This window comes from Pyrgilauda ruficollis, unplaced genomic scaffold, assembly GCF_017590135.1.
Source record: "Pyrgilauda ruficollis isolate IOZ18807 unplaced genomic scaffold, ASM1759013v1 scaffold14, whole genome shotgun sequence".
Taxonomy (NCBI): Eukaryota; Metazoa; Chordata; class Aves; order Passeriformes; family Passeridae; genus Pyrgilauda; species Pyrgilauda ruficollis.
Window position 1 is genome coordinate 10,052,799 of NW_024512543.1, and position 20,401 is coordinate 10,073,199.

Genomic DNA, 20,401 nt, shown 5'->3' on the forward strand with positions numbered 1-20,401 from the left:
CAAAGTCTTCTGTAAAAAGAAGGAAAACCATAACCCAAGAGCTGGAAGAAGATGGAAGTAGGTAGGTGATGAAGGGCATGATGTCACAGTCTGGATTTTGCCAGTAATCTACATTTTGGAATCTCTGTCCCTGGATTTACCACACTGCACTCTTGGGCAGTGCTGGTACTCCTGCCCTATGAGCCTTTCTCCATCATTCCTTTTTCCTTCTCAAAAGTAATCAAAATTATCATGAATTAATCAGCTATCTGTTTCAGAGGCTCTGGGAAGAATGGCTCTGACACAATTGCAGTAGTACAGAAAGGAGAACATGTTGAGTTTAATTCATGGGATCTTTCTAAGATGATGGTGTTGCTGAAGCCCCAGTCTTTTGAAACTGTATCTGAGGAGCTCATATGGAGAGTAAGGTGACATAATAGGATTGCAGACTTAGGAAATGTGACTATTTGGACTTTTCTGGGAAAGAGCTATTAGAATTGAAGGATTTTTCCATGTTAGCTAGAGCAGTGATTGTATTTGAAAATTATTTTTCATTCTTGCTGTGGAAGACTTAATTTAGCTGGTATGTGTAAGAAAATTCTTTTGACAGCAGCCCTTTCAATTTGTCTGCCTTGAAGGCACCAGTGTGCAGCTGCATGGATGGTAATCCCATCTGTCCAGTGCAAACTGCGGAAGAGGATCATGCAGAAATGTGGTTAGAGCAAGCTTTAGCTGTGGCTGCTGCATGTTTCCAGCAGGCAGACTGCTCAGGTGAGATAAGCAGTACTCTGTTCTGGCCAGTGTTGCTGGGAGGAGTGCTGGGGAGCATATTTAGGTTGTGCTCAGTGTGGCCGAGAGACCAAGAAGTGGCAAGGGAGAGGTGGGGGCAAAAGAAAGGATCAGAATCTCCTACAGTTGAGCATTTGCTCCTGGGAACCAATTAACTACTTCTAACACAAAAACCCCAAAGCTAAGGATTTCAAAATTGGACATTAAATTAGTAGTTTAGGCATAGCAAATCACTAGATCATTTTATCTGGAGGCCAGAATTGATGAGATGATGCCCTAACAACTGGCTTTGGGGACTGACTTGTAGTGCTGCAGCTGGAGGAACAAGCCCTATACAACAAGCAGGATCAGAAAGGATTTTGTGCCCCTATAAATGCTGCATTTAACTAATGGCTTGGATTTAATCTGCTTCTCATTGCATAAAATAGATGGACATTTTTCAGGCCTTATTTTCCATTAACTGATAATGAAGGATGGAGGGGAAGTCATAATCCAAAAGCCAACAAATGATGTTTCAGGTGGTGTTTGCATTTCGTGTACATTTGAAAAACTGCTGGCTCCCGCGGCCTGAGCAGGGCTGCTCTCTGCCCTGCCCTGCCCAAGCCAGCGGGACGGGCGCCTGCCAGGCCAGAGGAAGCCGCGGAAAGGCTCGGAGCGTCCGTTCACTTCTTCCTCCGGTCATCCATCCCCCGGCAGCTGCCCGCGGCCACCCCCGCTCCGCCCTGGACACGGGCTCCTCCAAGGGAGGGGCCCTCGGATCAGGAGCGGGCGCCGCGGCGGGGGCGGTTCCGGGACCCCCGTGGGGCCGTGCCCGGGGGATGCCGCGGTACGGGACCGAGCCCGGCGCGGCGCCGCGGGGCGGGGCGGTGCCGCGGGCGGCGGCCCCAGCCGGGCTGCAGGGAAGCGCCCGCCCCTGCCGCCCCCGGCGCGGTAAGATGGCGGCCGCGGCTCAGGCGCTGAGCGGCACCGGGCTGCTCCTGGCCGCCGCCGCCCTCGCCCTCCTGGCCGTGGCCATCGGCACCGACTCCTGGTACGAGACGGACGCGCGGCGGCACCGCGAGCGCTGCCGCGGCTTCGGCCACAAGCGCAGCGACCCGCCCGGCTCCATGTCGGCGCCCAGCTCGCACCTGCCGCTCCGCGCCCGACCCCCGCGGGCGCTCCTGCCCGGCCGCCCCCCGGCCCCCGCCCCGGCCGCCGCCGCTTCCGCCGCGCTGGACTCGCACTGCGGCCGCCGCTTCAACTCCACCGTCTCGGGGCTCTGGAGGCGCTGCCACCGCGCGGGCTACGAGCCGGACAGCGAGGAGCTCATCCGGAAAGGTGCGGGGGCGGGGGGCGGCGGCGGCCCCGCCGCTGTCCGTGGTGCTGAGCGCGGTGCCGCGCCGGGGCTTCGGGCGGGGCGGGGGCTGCAGCTGCCGCGGCGAGACCGGGCCGGCGGGCGGGCGCGGACGGAGCCCGGCGGAGCCGTGGCTCCCGGTGTCCCTGGCGTGCGGGAAGCGGCGAGAGCGGCCCTGACCCCATCCCGGGGTCCTGTGCGCCTCCCTCTCCGCTAGAAATGCTGCAGTGCTGGGTGGGACCACGTCCTCAGAGAGCCCCCTCGGGGACCCAGAGCAGGGCCTGGCTCTCGGTGGGCGTCCGCCTAACCCCGACACTTTCTTCTAATTGAGTGCTGAGAAACATGCAGTGTTGTTGATAGCACTGTGATTTTTGCGGCAAGGTGAAAGGGACCTGTTGTTCCCATTCTAGCATGAGGGAGTTCTCATTGCTGCAGTGGATTGCCAGGCTTTCATGGTGGCAGATGTCACTCAGAGCCCCCAGGGTGAAAGGGGAGAAAGCTATGGATCTTCTACTTCTGTGGCACATGGTACAAAGCCAAGCAGGCCATGAAGTATAAATAAAAGTCCTGCATTTGATGGTACAAATAACATAGTGGGCTGACCCATGAAGTCAATGGGTTATGTATGGTTAATGATAAATAACAGGACTTACTGTTCCAGCAGGTACATATTAGCACAGAGAGAGTAGGAGTTGGGAAAAGTGCTTCCATTGAGGCACAAAATGGAAATGCTATCTTAAGAAAGCGAGAACAGTTCTTCAGCTTGGCTTCCAACTGTGACGCCAGTCCTGCACAGCAGAGGCTGGATAGACTGGCACTGTGAATCTCAGCTCGTCTTTGTCCCTTCTTTCCAATGCACAGCAGTGACTCTTACTTCTCGAAACTCTAGTTCTGTGTGCTTAGCTTCTTTCTCTATTTATTCTCCTAGGATCCATTTTATGTAATTTCATTTTTATTTCCGTGCTGAGCTCCTTTCACTAAAAGGGAACTCATTAATTTCTTTATATTAATTGTGGCTCTCATGTAAAATATTTATCTATTTTTTTGCTTCACATCAAGCAAAATGCTTTCAGCTCCTGCTGAGATTAGCTAAGATGGGGGAACAGGTGGGAAGAATACTGGTTTGGTCCTCAATACTTCTCTTTCTGAGGTATTTTCCCAACACCACAGCAAGTCGCACAGGGAAGCTAGAGTCTGCATTCTACATGAGGCCATTACAGGGTGGTGAATGGTCTTTCTCAGTGTTTGATGAGTAAAACTGGAAGGCCTCTAAATCCAAAATGTTTTCTGTTTACTTTATTTCCTTTTCCCCCCGCAGCTGTTCTAATAAAAGACCTTGCCTTTCCCTACAAAAAGCGTTGCCCCCCTTATATTCTTTGCCTATTAGGTCTGCAGTTGCTACTGTAAAGATTTATGTGTCATCTTATAGAGGGAAATTATTAATAATAGTTCTTGTAGAATCAGATCTTTAAATAGGTATGACTCTCTTATCCCTTCTCCTGACCTGCTTTACTAGCAGCCTTTCCTCATTCCCACTGTGTCTGTCTTTTCTCTGACAGCTGTGATTAAGCAGCCTTTTCCGACTGGTGGTCAGGTGTGGCTGCATCTGAGCTGTTCTCTGAAGCATGATACCAGATCTGGTGCTTCTGAAAAAGAAAAGCAGGTATTTTTTCCCCTTGTGTGACCTGAAGATTGCTCCTGTGCACTGCTAAAGTCCTATTCCTCCTCAATTTGCATTAAGTTTTCAACTAGCTCTTTGGTGATGTGTGATGCCTTTCTTTATTCCTAGTATTCCTCAATCCAGATATTTTTATGGCCTTTTAGTGAAAGAGGAGTAAATTTTATTTTTTTCTCACAGTTCTATGGTAATTTTGGTTTGGGTTTATAGTCTCCATTTTTTTCTAGTCTCTCTGGAATAAGATTTCTTTCCTTCCTGCATCTCTCCTGAATTCTGAATAAATTACTTAAGTCCATAAATACACTTATCCATGTAGATAATTCAATGGATTTCTAGTCCTGTATTTATCTACTGCTATTAATACAAAGCAGTTTCATGGAAACTTGCATACTTGAGCATTGTAACTAATGATGCATATACATTTATATATATGGGATATTAAAAAAAGCAAAATATATTCACTTCATATATTTAAAAGAAAAAACTAGTCAGAAAATGTAGTGCAAAACTGAGAGGTGGGAAATGTTTAAATGTAAGATGGGAATGATATGTGAGATTTTTCTTAAAATGCAAAATGACTATTTTGGAACTGTGAAAAAAATACACAGTTTCATTTTAAAATACAATTAAAAGGCAAAAGAAGGAATGATGTAAAAACCACATGGGGGAAAATGGAGATTAGCAATAAGTAAGAGATAGAAGGCAAAGAACTGAACCATTTGGTGAGGAAACTGAGAGGATCTCTGTGCACATATGGGAGGTTCTCTGAGTGTGAGAACATGAGAACTACACGTCATCTTGTAGAGCCTGTGCTGTGTGGATTCCACATTCAATAACTGATGCTACAACAAAAACCATCTGCATGGACTTAAGCAGTAAAGTCCTGCAGGGATTCACTATATCTTTTTTAGGGGTCTTCTCTACCTATTAGTAGAGTAAAAAACTGTTGCTTACAAAATGGTGACAGTAGAAGATGATGAATTGGGAAAGATCCATTCTAACAGGCTGCTTTGGATGACTTGGTGGGCTCATTGAACAGCTTTAACATCCCTAAACTGAAGGAATTTAAAAATAAAAAGTTCATCACTGTTGATAAACCAGGGATTTTATTGCTTCTCAGACTTGCTCTGAAAAGTCTCTGAGGTGGGACTGGTACATCTCATATATACTGAAAAGACTTCTTGGTACCACAGTGTAGCTGAGAAGGTGAGGAGAACCACTGGATGCTTAAGCAGAGGAACACAACAGTTTGGGGCCATAGTGAGGCCCTTGAGAGAAAACTGCTCAGTCCTGGTGTCTGTATTTCCCATTCTTTCTGACTGATGAAAGGTGGAAAGAGTTACAGGATTGCCTGTGAGGGCTGTAGAGGATCTATTAAAGTGGCATGTTTAATAAACTTGTTCTGTTTGGTCATGGCCCTTGGTAAGTATGTTCTGTCAGTGGGATCTGTAAGAGTTCTTGTGGTATTTTAAAGGAAGGTTGATTCATTTGATCTGGTGGCCCTTGGGTGATGATGTGGACAGAGTGAATGCATGGTGCTCCTTACAATCCTGGGCAGAAATGGTAGGAAAATGCCAGGAAGCTTCAGTGGCCAGTTGGTTCTGGGGCATGAAGGAGGGGAGGGCCCGGCCTCACATGGCATTTAGTTGTTAACTGGCTGTGGCTGCTCATGGGCAGTAGGGGGTCTCTCCCAGTGTGTGAGAGTCCAACTGTTCTGATACTGGGCCACGTAGCAGAATTGAAAATGAATCCCTCCATTTCTTCATAAACATCTGGCAGGTTGTGTAAAGAAAACCCGCATGTCTCAAAGTTGGAAACAAAAACTAAACTGAAAATCAGGGTGTGCTAATTCAGGATTACCGACTGAATGTATCACAGCAGGGTTGGTGTTTCCATGTTTCTGGCAGTTTAGGAACAAGGGGCCTGTGCTCTGCCTGGGTATCTGGCTAGTCTAGAATGCATCCTCTGACCTTTCCCATCCTTCATCTTCAGTCAGGAGAAAAGACTCGTCCAGAGACAGTCACATGTGCTCTTCCAAGGGCTGTGTGAGTTCCAAGGGGAACCTGTCTGCAGTTGCAATGCTGAGGGGTAAAAAAACCATGTTGAGGACAAGGTGTTAGAAACCATGTTGGCTGTGAGAAGGCACGGGAATGTAGCTGGGCCATGAAAGTGTCAGAGTGACACTGCTGGATGCCATTCATGTTTATTTTTTAATCAAGAAAATTGTACATGCAGTGTGACTCTCACAGAGTTCTGTTAAAGCCCTTAGAAATGCTGGCATCAGGCTGTCCATCTGACCTTTTTCTTGGATGTGTGCTTTATGGTTCACTAATGATCTGGAGGAGAAGGAGGCACCTGCCTCCTTCTGTCCCGTATCCCCAATGTACTTGTGTGCCAAAACAGACAACACACACTTTTTGTTCACCACATGACTCTGTTCTATTCAAGCCCTTGCCTGAAGGCAAAAGTTTTAATTTTGGCAGGCTTTCTTATGGTACTTGTCTGAGTGTGTTGTAAACAAAAAGGAAGTCACTTTGCTAGCAGGTTTCTGAAATGGAGGGCAGGATGCTGTCCTTGTTTTATAGACTATGATTTCAGGTATGTAAGGCTCAGGTCCAAGGACTTACTGGAGTACCTTTGAAACAACTTTACTTAACAATAACTTTGGGACTGCAAACCTGATTTTGATTTTTACTTTTTTTTCTTGAGTACTTAGAGAACAAGGTGTTATATGACTTTAAGTACAGTCCTGTGGAGTACCTGGCCATATTTGAGTGCATGGCATCTCTGCAAGTGAGATCTAGAAATTCACTCAAAAAATGGGGAACACAGACCAGTGATGGCAAATGCAAAATTGAGGTTCTGAAGGTTGCCTGGGTGCGTGTTAAAATTTCCTGGGAGAAAGTAGCTTAGGTATTCAGCTGAGATCACATTCACTGCTTCTCCAGGTCCCTGACTCTCTTGCCTGCTTATATGAACTTTTCTAGAAGATCTGCAGAGAGAGACCTTCCTTGTTTTGCCTATAGTGGCTCACAGTAGAGTGGGTCCAGCCTGTGCTCTCAGAAAAATGGACTCTTGTTGGAAAAACAGCTTGTCCTGGTGTAATCAAAGGCTGTTACTAAGCCTATGGATTAGAGGTCAGCACTGAGCAAAAGCCCTGAAATCTGTGCACTCCTGAGCATTTTTTTTTCTTGCGAATTTGCTGTTTTAATATAATAGTTGTGTGCTAACTATATAAAATTAGCACTTCGAATTCTGGGGAAGAAAGGATTAGGAGTACAGTTTTTAAACCAGAGGCAGAATGAATTTATATCCAAAAATTTCTAAATAACCAGTTTTGTATGGGAAGGTGGAGAGGTTTTAGTTTACGTGTTAAACTCTTGGAATTATAAAGAGCAAATATTTTTCTTAGTGACGTCTTAGCTGAGAAGTCCATAGCTTTGATCATAAGGGATGTACATTTCTAGTCTTTGCTTTTTCTGTAATGAGCTATAAAAATAGTAATCCTTGCTCTTATTTAAAATGCTGCTTCATATGTATTACTTGTATGATCAAGAAATATAAGTGCATATAAATAATACTTTTAATGAATGCAGTGCATTGTAATCTGAAATCTGATGTCATTAGTTTGTTCTATATACATATTTCTCAACAACACATGCAAGTCGTGTCCATATTGAAATTGAGTTCAGTCAGCAGTCACAGGTGAAATTTGATTAGATACTGTGGTGTGTTCTATATGGCCTAAGTTCTTAACTCAGATGTCTGCAGCTTTTGCAAATGAACTGGCAGCCTCTGACACTGGGTTGTCTTGCTGATCATTGGCTCAGGTGGCTGCGCATTGTCCCGAGGTAAGTGCAAGGAGGGAGCCCTGCTCAGCAGGAGGGCCACTGGCTGCAGGTGAAGGGCAGCCCCTCTGTGTATTGTGTGCAGCTGGAAGTGCTCTGTGCTGCTGGGGAAGCAGCAGGGAGCCGCAGCAAGGGAAGGGGTGGTGGGAAGCACAGCTGAGAATTGGAGCTCGCTTGAAAAGGGGGGAAAGTCAGATCACCTTTCCCTCCCTTGCCTGATGGCTGGAATTGCCTGGGCCTCTCATAGGCAGCTTCTGATCTTGTGAAATGGGGGCTTCCTCTTTGCAGGTCCTTGCAGAAACCAGGTCAGTACAGTCCCAGCGAACATTGTTAGAGAACAAAATCAAGCTTCTCATTGCTGTGGGAGCCACAGAAAGCTCAGTTCTTCTGCGTTTTCTAGTGTCTTTTGCAAAGCTGATCACTGAATCTGCATCTCCCTGCTAGTGATTGTTCACCAGCTTAATTAGGTCACTGGCCAGTTGATTGTTTTTGAATGGTTCTTCTGCTCCAACATTCAAATAGTGGTAATGGCCCTGTAGCCACTGTTTAAGAGGAACTTTTTCTGCTATTTAGCTCTTTTATCTTTCTGGTTGCTCTCTTCTACTCCACCATTCTCCCCCAATTTCTAAATTAAAAATCCCTTTCTGGAAAAGCATGCTTCTAAGTTCACATTTACATCTGGGGTACACTTTTCTTTAAGCTATAATGGAAACATAGTATTCTACCTGGATACTACTGCTCATTGAAAGTAAAGCAAAGAGCCAATGACTATTGGAGTGTATTCAAAAGATTCTCCTATGCAGTTCACTTTCCAGCATTCATTCAAAATTTTCAAAGTGTTACGATTCTGTCTTCTTACAGATGAAGCGGTCCTGTTGGTGCTTGGCCACATTCTTGTCTCCTTAGACATCCCAAAAAAGATCATAGCAGTTCCTCTAGAAAGCTTTTAAACATGTTTTTCCTGACTGTCTTTACTGTTTAACTTCAGCTATTGCTTCTTGGAGAGACACCTGGCTCCTGCTTTGCTGGTATTTCTTAGTAGGTTCTCTCCCCTCCTAATCCCAAAGCCTTTGAATTAAACAGCTCTTTTTTGGCTACATTTACCCTGTTACTGAAGGCTTCCCTTGTGCGAGCTCTGCTGGGCTAGCCAGCCCAGCAGCAAGTGCAAGGCCAGGGGGATTTCATGCTGTTTCATACTGATGTCTCTTTACAGGAGTCATCCAGCGCTGCACTGCTGTGAAGTACCACTACACCTCCAGCTCTCTGCCTCGCAACTTGCCCATCAACATCACCAACACCATCCGGCAGGATGAGTGGCACGCGCTCCGTAAGTAGCCCAGAGCAGGGCTCAGGAATGTTTGCATTGCTAAATGCCTTAATGCAATGCCAGCTGAGGGCTCGGGATCACCTCATCTAAGCATGGCACTGGGCTCTAAGCATAGATACAGATTGATTAGTGAGGAAGTGCAAGCAGCCAGCTGGAGGGGGACATGGGATTTGGAGAGGCTTAAAGCTGGGAATTCAGGAATACAGATGTGTGTAGTGAATTGCAAGGTGTCATCATATTCTGGATCTGGGCACAGACAGTTCCTAGCTGGCTTACAGCAAAGGTGCTGCATCACTGTATAGATCCTGTTGCAATTTTCTGTGTGCACACCAGTGACCTGATGCAATCCCCCCGTGACCAGTTCTTTTAGGGAACATCTCAGTTTGTCTTTGCACCAGCACCTGGCCCACAAGCTGCCTCATGCTCAAGTCCTTCCCACACAGATAACTGACCTGTAGCCTGTGACTGAGAATGATTTAATCAGTTTTTTTTTTTTTGCTCCTGCTTCTCTCTGTTTTTTTGTTCTATTGCTCACATAATTCAACATTGCCCCTGTCATGTGAGAGTCAGTGCCAAGGAAATCCTAGTTCAGCTGGAGACTGAACTAGGACAGCAATTTTACTATGGATAGCAAAGTGCTGTTCATGACACTGGTACCCCAAGCTTTTTTTTTTTTAGAGCTTGTTACTGGAGTTGTTCCCATAATACTTTATTGATCTGCTGTCTGCTTCTGTCCTCCCACTATTCCTCTTTTCAGTTCACACTGTGTGCTTCCCTTGCACTAGTCCTTTTGTCCTCTCCAGTGTCCCTTCTTGCTTCTTTTGTTTCTATTTTCAGCAGAAATTTTTCTCCCCCGACAAACTCTATCCCAAAGAAAGATGCCACAGAAGGAAAAAAAAAAAAAAAAAGCCCTTGCAGTACTAACATGATTTTGTGATGCACTCCTTCTGTACCATGCTGGTACTTTGGATCAGGACAGAAACGCTCTCCAGTTGCACAGTGTCCAGCACAATGGAACCATTTTAGATGGATTCCTTTAGTTTCAGTGTAATAGGCAAACTATCTACCTCAAAGAAGCGATGGGAGGAGAAGTCCATGCTTGAAGTATAAACTTAGAACCAGTAAATCCACATCTGGCCTCTGCACTGGCTGTTTTCTCTAGGTACTGCCATCTTCATGTCTTTTGTCTTGCTTTTCTCCTTTTCCTCCAGATCTGCGGAGGATGACGGCTGGCTTCATTGGCATGGCAGTCTCCATCATCCTGTTTGGGTGGATCATTGGTGTGCTGGGCTGCTGCAAACAGCAGGAGCTCATGCAGTACGTGGCTGGGCTGCTCTTCCTAATGGGAGGTGAGAGCCTTTTGCTTCTGCTCCTCAAGTCACCACATTCAGTATTGCTGCCTTGTAAAAATAAAAGTAAAGTCAGGACACAACAACTACATGAAGCAGTTACTTAGTGCAGCAAACTGTCAGCACAGTGCAGTTACTGCTTCCAGCACTGGGCAGGATCTGTGCTTGTGTGGGTACTGCATGTTTCTCAGTAGACCCTGATGTGTGTGTATGAGCCTTCTGCTCTAGAGAGCTGGTGTGTAGCCACGGGGACCATGTGCACAATGAGCACAGTCCTCTGGCTTGCTCCAAGTGTGCAGCCTGTGGCTCCTGTCAGACAGCTCAGCCCAGCTTTCCCTAGGAATCATGACAAACAGAGGTTAATGTAGAGCATCTTTCTGGTACTCAGAGATGCTTAGATCTTCATGTAATGAGGAAGTCCAAACCAGCCAAGTCTGGGAGGACATCGGCCCAGTGATAAGGATGTGAGCTCAGTGCTTGCCAGGGGTGTTACATCTGTTTGTCCTGGGTGGGAGGAGACTTTCTGAATGGTCAAAGGTTTTTCTGAACTTTGATTTTTCAACCTGAAAATGGGCAGTATAGACCTGGAGTCTAGTGTACTAGTGTATATTAAACATACTTCTTAGGCTTTTTTCTCCTCTATGTAGGTGTTCAGTGAATGTGTAGCAGATGACAAAAATCTGGGCCTAGAGTACAGCTGGCAGAAGTGTGGGTGCTCCTAGTGGAAACCAAAAAGTGCTGCACTTTGCAGCCCTGGGATTTGGTGAGCTAATTACCTTTCACAGCAGAAACTGGCCAAGTACTGTCTGGAACCTGATGACATTAGACACTGGAAATAGTCTCAGGAGAATCAAAGCATGGTGAACTATGACTGAGCTCAAAATTGCAATGAAAGGTGCTAAGGTAGTAGTGGTTTTTTGTGAAGAAAGGTATCCTGTAGTCCTACATATTTTCCTTTATTTTTTTTTTCTCTCTGCCTTATAAGGAGAGTGGCTGGTAAGACTGCAGAAAAAACCCTAAGGGTAATTCTTGATTTTGAAAATTCATGATTTTGAAAATACTGAGGGAAAAAAACAGAGCATAATTAACCTGTCTGAGGGCAGTGTAGAACCCTCTTGCTTTTCTCCTGCAGGTACTTGCTGTATCATCTCACTCTGCACTTGCGTAGCTGGGATCAATTTTGAGTTATCCCGCTATCCTCGCTACGTCTATGGGCTGCCAGAGGACATCAGTCATGGCTATGGCTGGTCCATGTTCTGTGCCTGGGGGGGCTTGGGCCTCACCCTGCTGGCTGGGTTCCTCTGCACTTTGGCCCCATCACTCAACACCTCCCGGGCATCCGTACAAAAACCCAGACAAGAGAACGGGGCCGTGTGACCCCAGAGAGAGCGAGGAGAGACTCTGGAAAGCGCAGCCTGGGCAGAGCTGTGGGTTAACACCAGGAAGAGGTGGCATGTCGGCGTGTGGAGAGCAGTGCCAGAGCTGTCGAAATGCCAGCCCATGGAACGCTGCTACAGCCTCCAGTCGCAGACACGGACATTGCAAGTAACTCCAGGTTTGAATTATTGGCAACTTGATCATTGATGGTTTAAGGGGGACAGTTCTTTCAATTTGTTTTTCTTCTGTTTACAAGGGATTAAGTCCAAGATTGTGTCTTTTTTTGTGCTGTTTTTTGAACTGTACCTCCATGGTCCTGTTATTGTCCAGTTGTAAGGGATGTTTACGCACCAACTCTATTGCTGCAGGTCTGTGTAGTTCAGACCCAATTTAGGGCAAGGAGCTAAGTGAAGTTGGCTTGAACACTTTTGCAACAGGCATGTCTAGTGTTGGCTCAGGCCATCCTTTCCCAAAAGAACCTTGATCTAAGCCGAGGTTGAGGCCAAAGAATTAGCCCATTCTTAGTATTAATTTATTTAAATCAGAAACCTGTGCTATTCCATGCTGTGGATTCAGCTATTTACTCACTACTCAAACTATTTCCAAAAGGAGCTAGCTGTAACTGAGCAGCAAGTCTCCAAGAAAACTCTTAAGGACTCTGGGAAAACAGAGGGAAGTTTTTCTCAGCTTCTTACACAGTGAAAATTACTCATCTGGCTAAGTAACATACCCTTGTTTTAATGGGGAGTTGTACGCAACATGCAGCTTTTACTATTCCACCAGAGGTACATTTTTCAAAATGTGTCATAGTTTGAGATGCCAGCATCAGCTTTCACTTCTGAACTAACTTCTGGGTGCAACTCCTGTTCTGTGAAAGGAGATGAGTAATTCTCCCCGAGCTCAAATAACAGTACTGCTAAAATAGCAGATGTACAGCCCCCTCTAATATTAAAGTCCAAAGGAACCACAGTGTATTTTCCTCAGGAACATGTGGCTTCTGCCCCTTCCAATGTCAAATGCCCTGAGCGCAGCGTGTCAAGAGCATGCGTGTTCTGCTGGAACAAGATCCCTCTCCAAAATGAGCACTAAGGACCTTGGTACCAGCACAAGTACTAGGGCTAACTCAGGAACATCAGCCAAAGTACTTTGGAGTGCATTTTTCTTTTATCCATCTAGTCTTTTTTTCCTTCTCATATCCCCACCCCTCTCCCAAGTGTCCAAAAACTGCACAGGTAAAGATGAGATGGCCAGCATTTGGAGATGTTTACATTGTATTTAAAATACAATACAGTGGCATGTAAGATACTTAATGCTAAAGTCAGTGTATTTATGAAAAGTGTAATTTTTAAATGGAAGTTGTAATTCTCAACTGGCATTAAAAGTACTGAAAGACTTGCTCAGTGAATGAAACCTTGGAATTCTTTTATGACTAATGACCTGACTGGTTCCCCAGAGCTCACATACACATACCAGCAACAGTGTTAAAGCTTCCAAGAGTTAAGTTCAAGTGACAAAGTTAAAACATCATTCATGTGTGAATTGTGTTCACCCTTGCAAAGTGAGTGTTCCAGTTTCAAACTCTAACCAGGCTGTAGGCTGTTCACTGGCTGCGCAGGCAAGAACCAGGGATGCTGTCTGAGCTGCAGGTCATCAATGTCACAGTGCACTTACTGCAGTATAGCCTCTTGGTCCTCATAAGGAAGTATCAGAGCAGGGTTTACTCCAGTGCTAGTTGGAGGAGGGTCCAAAGGCAGCATGGTGAGCACAGTGCACAGGAGGCTTTTAGCCTCCCTTTTCATGGATGTAGACACACCGAGCAAGGGCGACAGCCCCAACACATCATGGATTTGTTTTTAAAGGGAAAAAATGCTTTATTTTCTCCAGACAGAAAGTGAGTGATATAGTCCAGTCTATTCCTGTCCTCTGCCAAGGCCACAACCTTGACTGGGCAAGGATCAGGCATAGTACTGCAGGTTGGCTTTTTTCTTTGCTTGAACCTCCAGGATTCCTTCCATGTAGTCCTCGTGGGTGAGCTCTGTAGCTCCACGGCGGAGGGCAATCATCCCCTGCCCAATGAGACAGTATTTAGAGAGGGAATGTGAGCACCACATCAGCTCCAAATAACTGCTCCATTCTAGCTTTCACATTTCCCTCCCACCAGTACTATTCCTATGGAGGAATACTTACCGCTTCGACACACACAGCCTTGCACTGGGCTCCGTTGAAATCATCTGTGCAGCGAGCCAGTTCCTCATAGTTCACGTCAGGGCTGATATAAGCAAATGGGGAAAAACGTCTGAGAACATGTACCAAATAGGAAAAGCAACACAGGGAGTTTCCTCAGCCCCACAGTGAGCTCCCAACAAGTGACTGCCAATCACTTCTCAGCACTCAGGTACCATCGTGAGTGACAAAAAGAACCCCAAGAGACCACACCTGACATTCATTTTGCGTGAATGAATCTGCATAATTCTGGCTCTGGCCTCTTCATTAGGCATTGGGAACTCAATCTTCCGATCTAATCGTCCAGAGCGGAGCAAAGCTGGGTCCAAGATATCAACCCGGTTGGTTGCAGCAATCACCTAAGCAAAAGTAGGATCATCAGTGTGAGGCACCTGGAAGACAGGCTTCTTCTCCCCAAAGATTCACCAAGCTTCTTCCCTGGACACTGTTTTCCATCCCCTGCTAGACCACCCTGGACCTCAGCAGCACTCCCTGCTAGCTCCCAACCTTGACTTGTGTGTTGGGCTGGAAACCATCAAGTTGATTAAGTAGCTCCAGCATGGTCCTCTGCACCTCCCGATCACCAGCCTTCTCACTATCAAACCTGAGGGGAAACAAGGACAAAACTGTCAGTATGAACCTGACCACCCTGTCCCTATGTTTTTAATCACATCAAAACACTGAATGACTGTAGTTCATACTCTTTGGCTGAGGTGTTCCAAATTTTTCCTTGAAACTACAGTCCTACCATGATGAGGACTGCAACTAGAATAACTGTCAGAGCACCTAAGACTTTTAGTCCTTAGAGCTGAATGGGGCTTATGTTGTCCAGGCCCATGTAGTAAATGAGGGTGAACATCTCCAGGTGCCTGCTGCAGAGAAAAAACAGTTATATAAAGCAGGAGGCTATCAGACAGATCCCAAGATCTGACAAACTTTGCTCCTGAGCCCAAGGATTGTAGCAACTGCTATCTATCTGTGACTGTGTTCACACTCTCTGAGCAAGCCATGCTTTAAAAGACTCTGCTTACATACACAGGCGAAGGAGGCTGCTAGGCAGCTCTCAAGAACTTTACAACATGGACTAGAGCTCACCTTTTAGTGCCAATGGCATCCAGTTCGTCAATAAAGATGATGGAAGGAGCTTTTTCCTTCGCAAGAGCAAAAGCATCGCGTACCAGCTTCGCTCCATCACCAATGAACATCTGCACAAGTTGTGGACCTGCCAGCTTCAGGAACGTGGCCTGGGAAGGGAAAGAGAATCAATCCTAGGCCTCATTTCACAATAGGGTCACTTCTGAGTACTATAAGAAGTCCTTAATTAAAACAAGCAAGCAAGCAAATAGGAAAATCCCAGCCTTTGTAACACCAATTTGTGTGTATGACCTTCTTCCCCTGGAGGTGTTCTTACTCTTTGTCAGGTACTATTCTACAGCTGCACACACTTTCACGGGTTCCTTTTACCTTGGTCTGGGCAGCACATGCTCGAGCCAGAAGTGTCTTCCCTGTTCCTGGAGGCCCATACATCAGGACTCCTTTGGGTGGCTGTATACCCAAATTTTCAAATTTCTCCTTATGATTCATCGGCAGGACAATCGCCTCCACAAGCTACAACAAAAGAAAAATATTAATATATAAACCCATTTTTCTCCACAGATCCAGGCTGTCTGCTTTAGAGTTGAAGTTCAAAGACTGTTGTCCACACCAGAATCTATACATAAAGTAGCACCTCTTGGATTTGTTTATCCAGCCCCCCGATGTCACTGTACTGCTCGGTGGGCCTCTCATCCACCTCCATGGCCTTCACCCGTGAATCATACTCCGTAGGCAGAGTCTCCAGGATCAAGTAAGAGTCTTTGTTCACCCCCTGTAAACACAAGTCCTTTGCTTTTAACAGGTTCCTTCAGATAGCACTTAATAAACACGCAATCAAAGCTGATTTACTAGACCTCAAGGATGCAAGAATAACCAGCTTTGACACTGGCATTCATCAAATCACCCCAGCTTGGCAGAGTGGACAATGCCACAGTCACATTTTAAACGAGTGGTCCAGTTTATTTACAATAAAAAGACAGGGTTTAAAAAACTTACTAAGCGATCTTTAAACTTTCAGCACCTAATTGTATGTATAAAAGGCACACACCCCAAACTGCTTTTCTTTACTACAAACAGTAGTAACTGAACCCATAATACCTATCTATGAAAATTTTAGTAGAGAAATGGTCTTGGGGAAATCTGGACAGATTTGTCTTCTTTCTTAAAGGCAAGACATATGCAGTTTTCTGGCCACCATCATATCCAACTCTCACAATACAATCACTCACCACCAGATCTCCAGGCTTCAACTTCTCAGCATCAACCAACCCAATAACAGGCAGGAAATATGTCTGTTAAAAAGAAATCAAAGTGAGCAAAACCAGATGTACCAGGAGAAGATCCTTTGCATCATTCCTCACACTCGGTTGGGCAGATGGGTCTTACCTGACGTGTAGAGGTCTTGATCACAGCACACTTGCCCTTTCTCTGGGAATCCAGGTCAATGTTTGCTCCATCCTCCTCCTGGTCATTTGGGTCAACATCCAGCAGCTGAAAACCAGGGTGAAAGAGTTCATAACAATGTAACCAGGCTAGTAGGATTAATGCTTCCAACATACATGCATTAGAAGAAATAAAACTTTCCATCATCCATCAGCAGCAGAGTCCTGAAGGCATTAAAGCCATCCTGTAAAAATTGGTTTCTTCCTTTCCTTATGAAGCAGCGCACACAGTAGTGCATAGAAAGGCGTTACAAAATCCAGAACAAAGTAGTAGCTAATGGCACAGATTCCTTCTCCCATACAGCAGCTCACATTAAGGCTTAAGCTCATTAAGTTTTTAAACAGTAGTACACAGCAATCCCATTTTTAATTGCAAACTATCAGCATTCTTCTTCCTATCATCAGAATTACTGAATTACAAAAATAATGTGATGGAGTAACAGCCATGGCCTTTCATTTGCTGTTTCACAAGTTACAGAGAGCATGTGTCCAATTTCAGATGCTCAAGTTTACACTCAGAAGGGCTGTGCCACCCTCTGATGGTTTTTAAGTACAGATGAACAGTACCCAAAGCTTAAGGAATGACCCAGAGAACAAGTGGGCAAGAGACGTGCACTTTAGGTCACAAATAAAAACAACAGAAAAACCAGAAAGTCCTGGCTCTGGCAGCACTGGAAGTCTGAGAATACTCCAGGTCTTGAATCCCTGGTGAGTTCCCTGCCTTTCTCCCTGCCACTATAAATTTCACACACTTCTCATGTTACTATGTAAATGCCCACAACCCTCACCTCAATAACATTGGAGACAAGGTATGGCAGGGTTTTGTTCACTTTGATCTTTTCACTGTTTTCTTTGATCTTGTCTTTCATGGCCTGGAGCTCGTGGGTCACTCTCAGTACCTCACTCTTCATGATCTGCAATTGGTACACAGAAGAAAGAAAAAGGAATCGTGTCAGAAAACTGAGGCAAGATAAAATTAATATAGTGTTCCAAAAGCAAACAGTTACAGAAATGTAAGTCTGAGGAATAAAGGGAAATGTAATATATAAAAAAGCAAAGCCAGCAAATTAGCCAAAATTTGTTAGGAATCAAGGCTACACAGGCCATTTGGTCTCTAACTAATCAATAACCCCAAACAATTTCTTCCCGGTGTCACTTGGTAGCCTCAGCCTAATCAGTGCAACAGCTTACAGGGCTGCAATATAACCTACATAACAATATGGCCCAGATATGGCAACTGTGGCTTGGTTTGGATGTGATCTTTTAATATATACAGATACACAAGTAACTACATATACACACCTATTTTAGGTTTTTTTTGCAAGGTGGTTGGAACTAGATGACCTTTAAAGCCCTTTGCAACACAGAGCATTCTATGATTCAGCCTGGAGAAGAGAGGGCTCCAGGAAGACCTCATTAAAGCTGCCTTGTAAGAAAGATGGGGACAGACTTTTTAGTAAGACCTGTTACAACAGGACAAGGGGTATGGGTTTTAAACTTCAAGAGGGTAAATTTACACTGGATATAAGAAATTTCACAGTAAGGACAGCAAAACACTGCAACAGGTTGCCCAGAAACATGGTGGATGCCCTATCCCTGAAAACATTCAAGACCAGGTTGGACAGGGCTCTGAGCAACCTGGTCTAGTTAAAGACATCCCTGCTTATGGCAGGAGCTGGCCTTCAAAGGTCTCTTCCAACCCAAACTATTCTATGATTCTATGATCACACTAACTGTAAGGAAAAAAAAACCTCTAAGAAAAAAAGTTCTTACTCCCCATCCAACAGTGAGTACATTTACACAGGTGTCTGCAGTGCTGTCTGGCTGACACTGACAGGCCTTTTCCTCCCTTTCCTGGTTAATCACACAGTGTGCAAATACACACTGTGTGATCCCCACTGAAGTGACTGGAGCACCAAGAGATCTCAGGAGAACTGGTCACACCTCAGTTTCTTCACCAAGAAACTATCTTTTTAGAAGTCTTTAGAAGCATAATACTGTGCTGTAACACATTCACAGGACAGAACTGTTACAGGAGCCAATACAGAATCTGTTAAATAAAAATGCAAAAAATAATAAATTTAATAAAACACCCTAGAAAACATTCAAGGAAAACTGAAGGGAGGTTCTTACAAACATTTTGCAATTATAATGCTCTTACTATAAAATGAAGAAGGCTACTTCTACTCCCTTACTGTATTCCATAGTTTAAAAATAAGACACATATTTACCTTTACTGTCTTTATAGACTAATAAGGTACATTAGTAAGTCAGAATTACTTGTGAAGCCTGAAGCAGTATAGGATGAAGTTACTCTGTACAACTTATGAAATATTTTATCTCAATACTGGTAAAACGGGGCAGCAAACATTCTAAATTTTTAAGTGCTCTTTTATGCAAAACCTATCTGCTTAACATCTGCATGAATGAACAAGCAAGAGGATGGAGTGTTTTCTCCTCGTGTTTGCAGATGACACCAATTTGGGGGGCATAGTCTCGGTGTTCAAAGGCAGAGCTGCCACAGAGAAACCTTACAAAAAACGAGGACACGTGGCAGCAGGGAGGGCAGTGCACCCTGCATTGACACACGCTGGTGACTGTCTGGCTGAGGAATGCACCTGGGGGTCTCCGTAAGACAATGAACTGAACAGGAGCCAGCAATGTGCCCTGACAGCAAGAGTGGCAAATGGCATCCTGGGCTGTACTATCACGACTGCGGGCAGTAGATAGAGAGAAGTGTTCAGTCCCCTTTATTCAATACTTTAGATCCTACCTAGAGCACTCAGTCCAGTTTTGGTGTACCCCCATACAGCAAAGACATTGATAAAATGGACTGAGTTGAGCTAGGGCCACCAAGATGGCTGGGGGCTGGAGCATGGGCCCTCCTGAGGGAGGTGGGTTTGTTCAGCTGGAGAACAGAACTGGGGAAGGACGTATCAAAGAGACTGAACCAGACACTTCACAGCAGTACACAATGGGCAGATGAAATAACAAAGACTGAAACAGGTGAAGCTCAGACTGTAGCAAAGCAAATCTTTATCCTCACGAGGTCTGCCAAGCAGCAGCACTGAACACCCCGTGAAGCGGTGCAGTAATGTCTTTAAAGGCTATCAAGATCCAACCGGCTAAAGCCCTGAGTAGCCTGGGTTATGGCTGACCCTGCTTTGAGCAGTTTGGTCTGGAGATCTACTCAAGTGCCTTCCAACCTAAATTACCCAAAGATCCTTCCTGACTCAGGCCACAGAACAGACTTCTCCCTCCCCTGTGTAACTTTAGCTAAAGCATTCATGGCTGCGTCGAACAGCCGCCCCCTCAGATTCCTCGGGTCGATGCTCTTCCAGTAATTCTCCCCTACCTCTGCGGTTCAGTATTCCTCAATCTGCCGTTCTCGAGTCAATTAACAGGGTTTAATTTTATGCTGGCCCGTGGCTGTGCTAACCCGCCCGCCCCGAACAACAGCAGCACAGAGTTCCCGGGAGGGCGGCCCGGCTCCGCTCCTCGGCCGCTACCTTGATCTCGCTGTCGAGGAGGCGGGTGCGCTGCACGATCTCCTCCGTGGACATCTTCAGCACCTCCTCGCCGACGCCGTCCTGCGGGGGCACAACGGCAGCGTTACCTTCAGCCCGGCCCGCGGCTCGCCCCGGCCCCGCCGCCGCCCCCGGCCCGGCCCCGGCCCCTCACCTCCGACTCATCCCACACCGACGCCATCTTTCTGCCGGCCCGCGGGCACGCGCACGGCGCGGCGGGTTCGGCGCGGCAGATTCCGCACTGCGGTTCCCGGCGGCGCAGGGCGGGCGCAGCGCCACGGGCGGGACGGGCGGGACGGGGGTTTCGTGCACCTTCCCCTCCCCCGGCGCTGCCGCCGCCGCCGCCCCGATTGGGGCCCCGGCACCCGCGGCCGTGCCGAATCTGCCGGCGGGGCGGGGAGCGGCCGGCGGGTCACGTGCCGCCCCCAAACCTG

The 20,401-nt window shown here is 46.2% G+C and overlaps 2 protein-coding genes across 2 annotated transcripts; one reads left to right on the forward strand and one right to left on the reverse strand.

The window, feature by feature from the left end:
- Positions 1-1,673: 1,673 nt before the first annotated feature.
- On the forward strand, positions 1,674-13,074 carry LOC121349412 (transmembrane protein 178B-like). The gene is made up of 4 exons (XM_041459775.1): positions 1,674-2,085; positions 8,841-8,954; positions 10,166-10,303; positions 11,436-13,074. The coding sequence occupies exons 1-4, from the start codon at positions 1,704-1,706 to the stop codon at positions 11,678-11,680; spliced, it is 879 nt and encodes a 292-aa protein (XP_041315709.1). The 5' UTR covers positions 1,674-1,703; the 3' UTR covers positions 11,681-13,074.
- A 452-nt stretch (positions 13,075-13,526) lies between these two features.
- Positions 13,527-20,338, reverse strand: PSMC3 (proteasome 26S subunit, ATPase 3). The gene is made up of 12 exons (XM_041459772.1): positions 20,122-20,338; positions 19,950-20,030; positions 17,229-17,354; positions 16,385-16,489; positions 16,228-16,290; positions 15,633-15,770; positions 15,368-15,511; positions 14,999-15,147; positions 14,411-14,507; positions 14,117-14,262; positions 13,868-13,949; positions 13,527-13,746 (listed from the first exon to the last, which is right to left on the reverse strand). Exons 1-12 carry the CDS (start codon positions 20,146-20,148, stop codon positions 13,636-13,638), a joined length of 1,269 nt encoding a protein of 422 aa, XP_041315706.1. The 5' UTR covers positions 20,149-20,338; the 3' UTR covers positions 13,527-13,635.
- Positions 20,339-20,401: the final 63 nt, after the last annotated feature.

Coding starts and splice junctions, on each gene's coding strand:
- LOC121349412 (XM_041459775.1), top strand. CDS start 1,704: ATGGCGGCCGCGGCTCAGGCGCTGAGCGGCACCGGGCTGCTCCTGGCC. Junction 8,955..10,165: donor GGATGAGTGGCACGCGCTCC/GTAAGTAGCCCA, acceptor CTTTTCCTCCAG/ATCTGCGGAGGATGACGGCT. Junction 10,304..11,435: donor GCTGCTCTTCCTAATGGGAG/GTGAGAGCCTTT, acceptor TTTCTCCTGCAG/GTACTTGCTGTATCATCTCA.
- PSMC3 (XM_041459772.1), bottom strand. CDS start 20,148: ATGGCGTCGGTGTGGGATGAGTCGGAG. Junction 20,031..20,121: donor CGGTGTGGGATGAGTCGGAG/GTGAGGGGCCGG, acceptor GTGCCCCCGCAG/GACGGCGTCGGCGAGGAGGT. Junction 15,771..16,227: donor TGAAGCCTGGAGATCTGGTG/GTGAGTGATTGT, acceptor TTGTGTTTACAG/GGGGTGAACAAAGACTCTTA.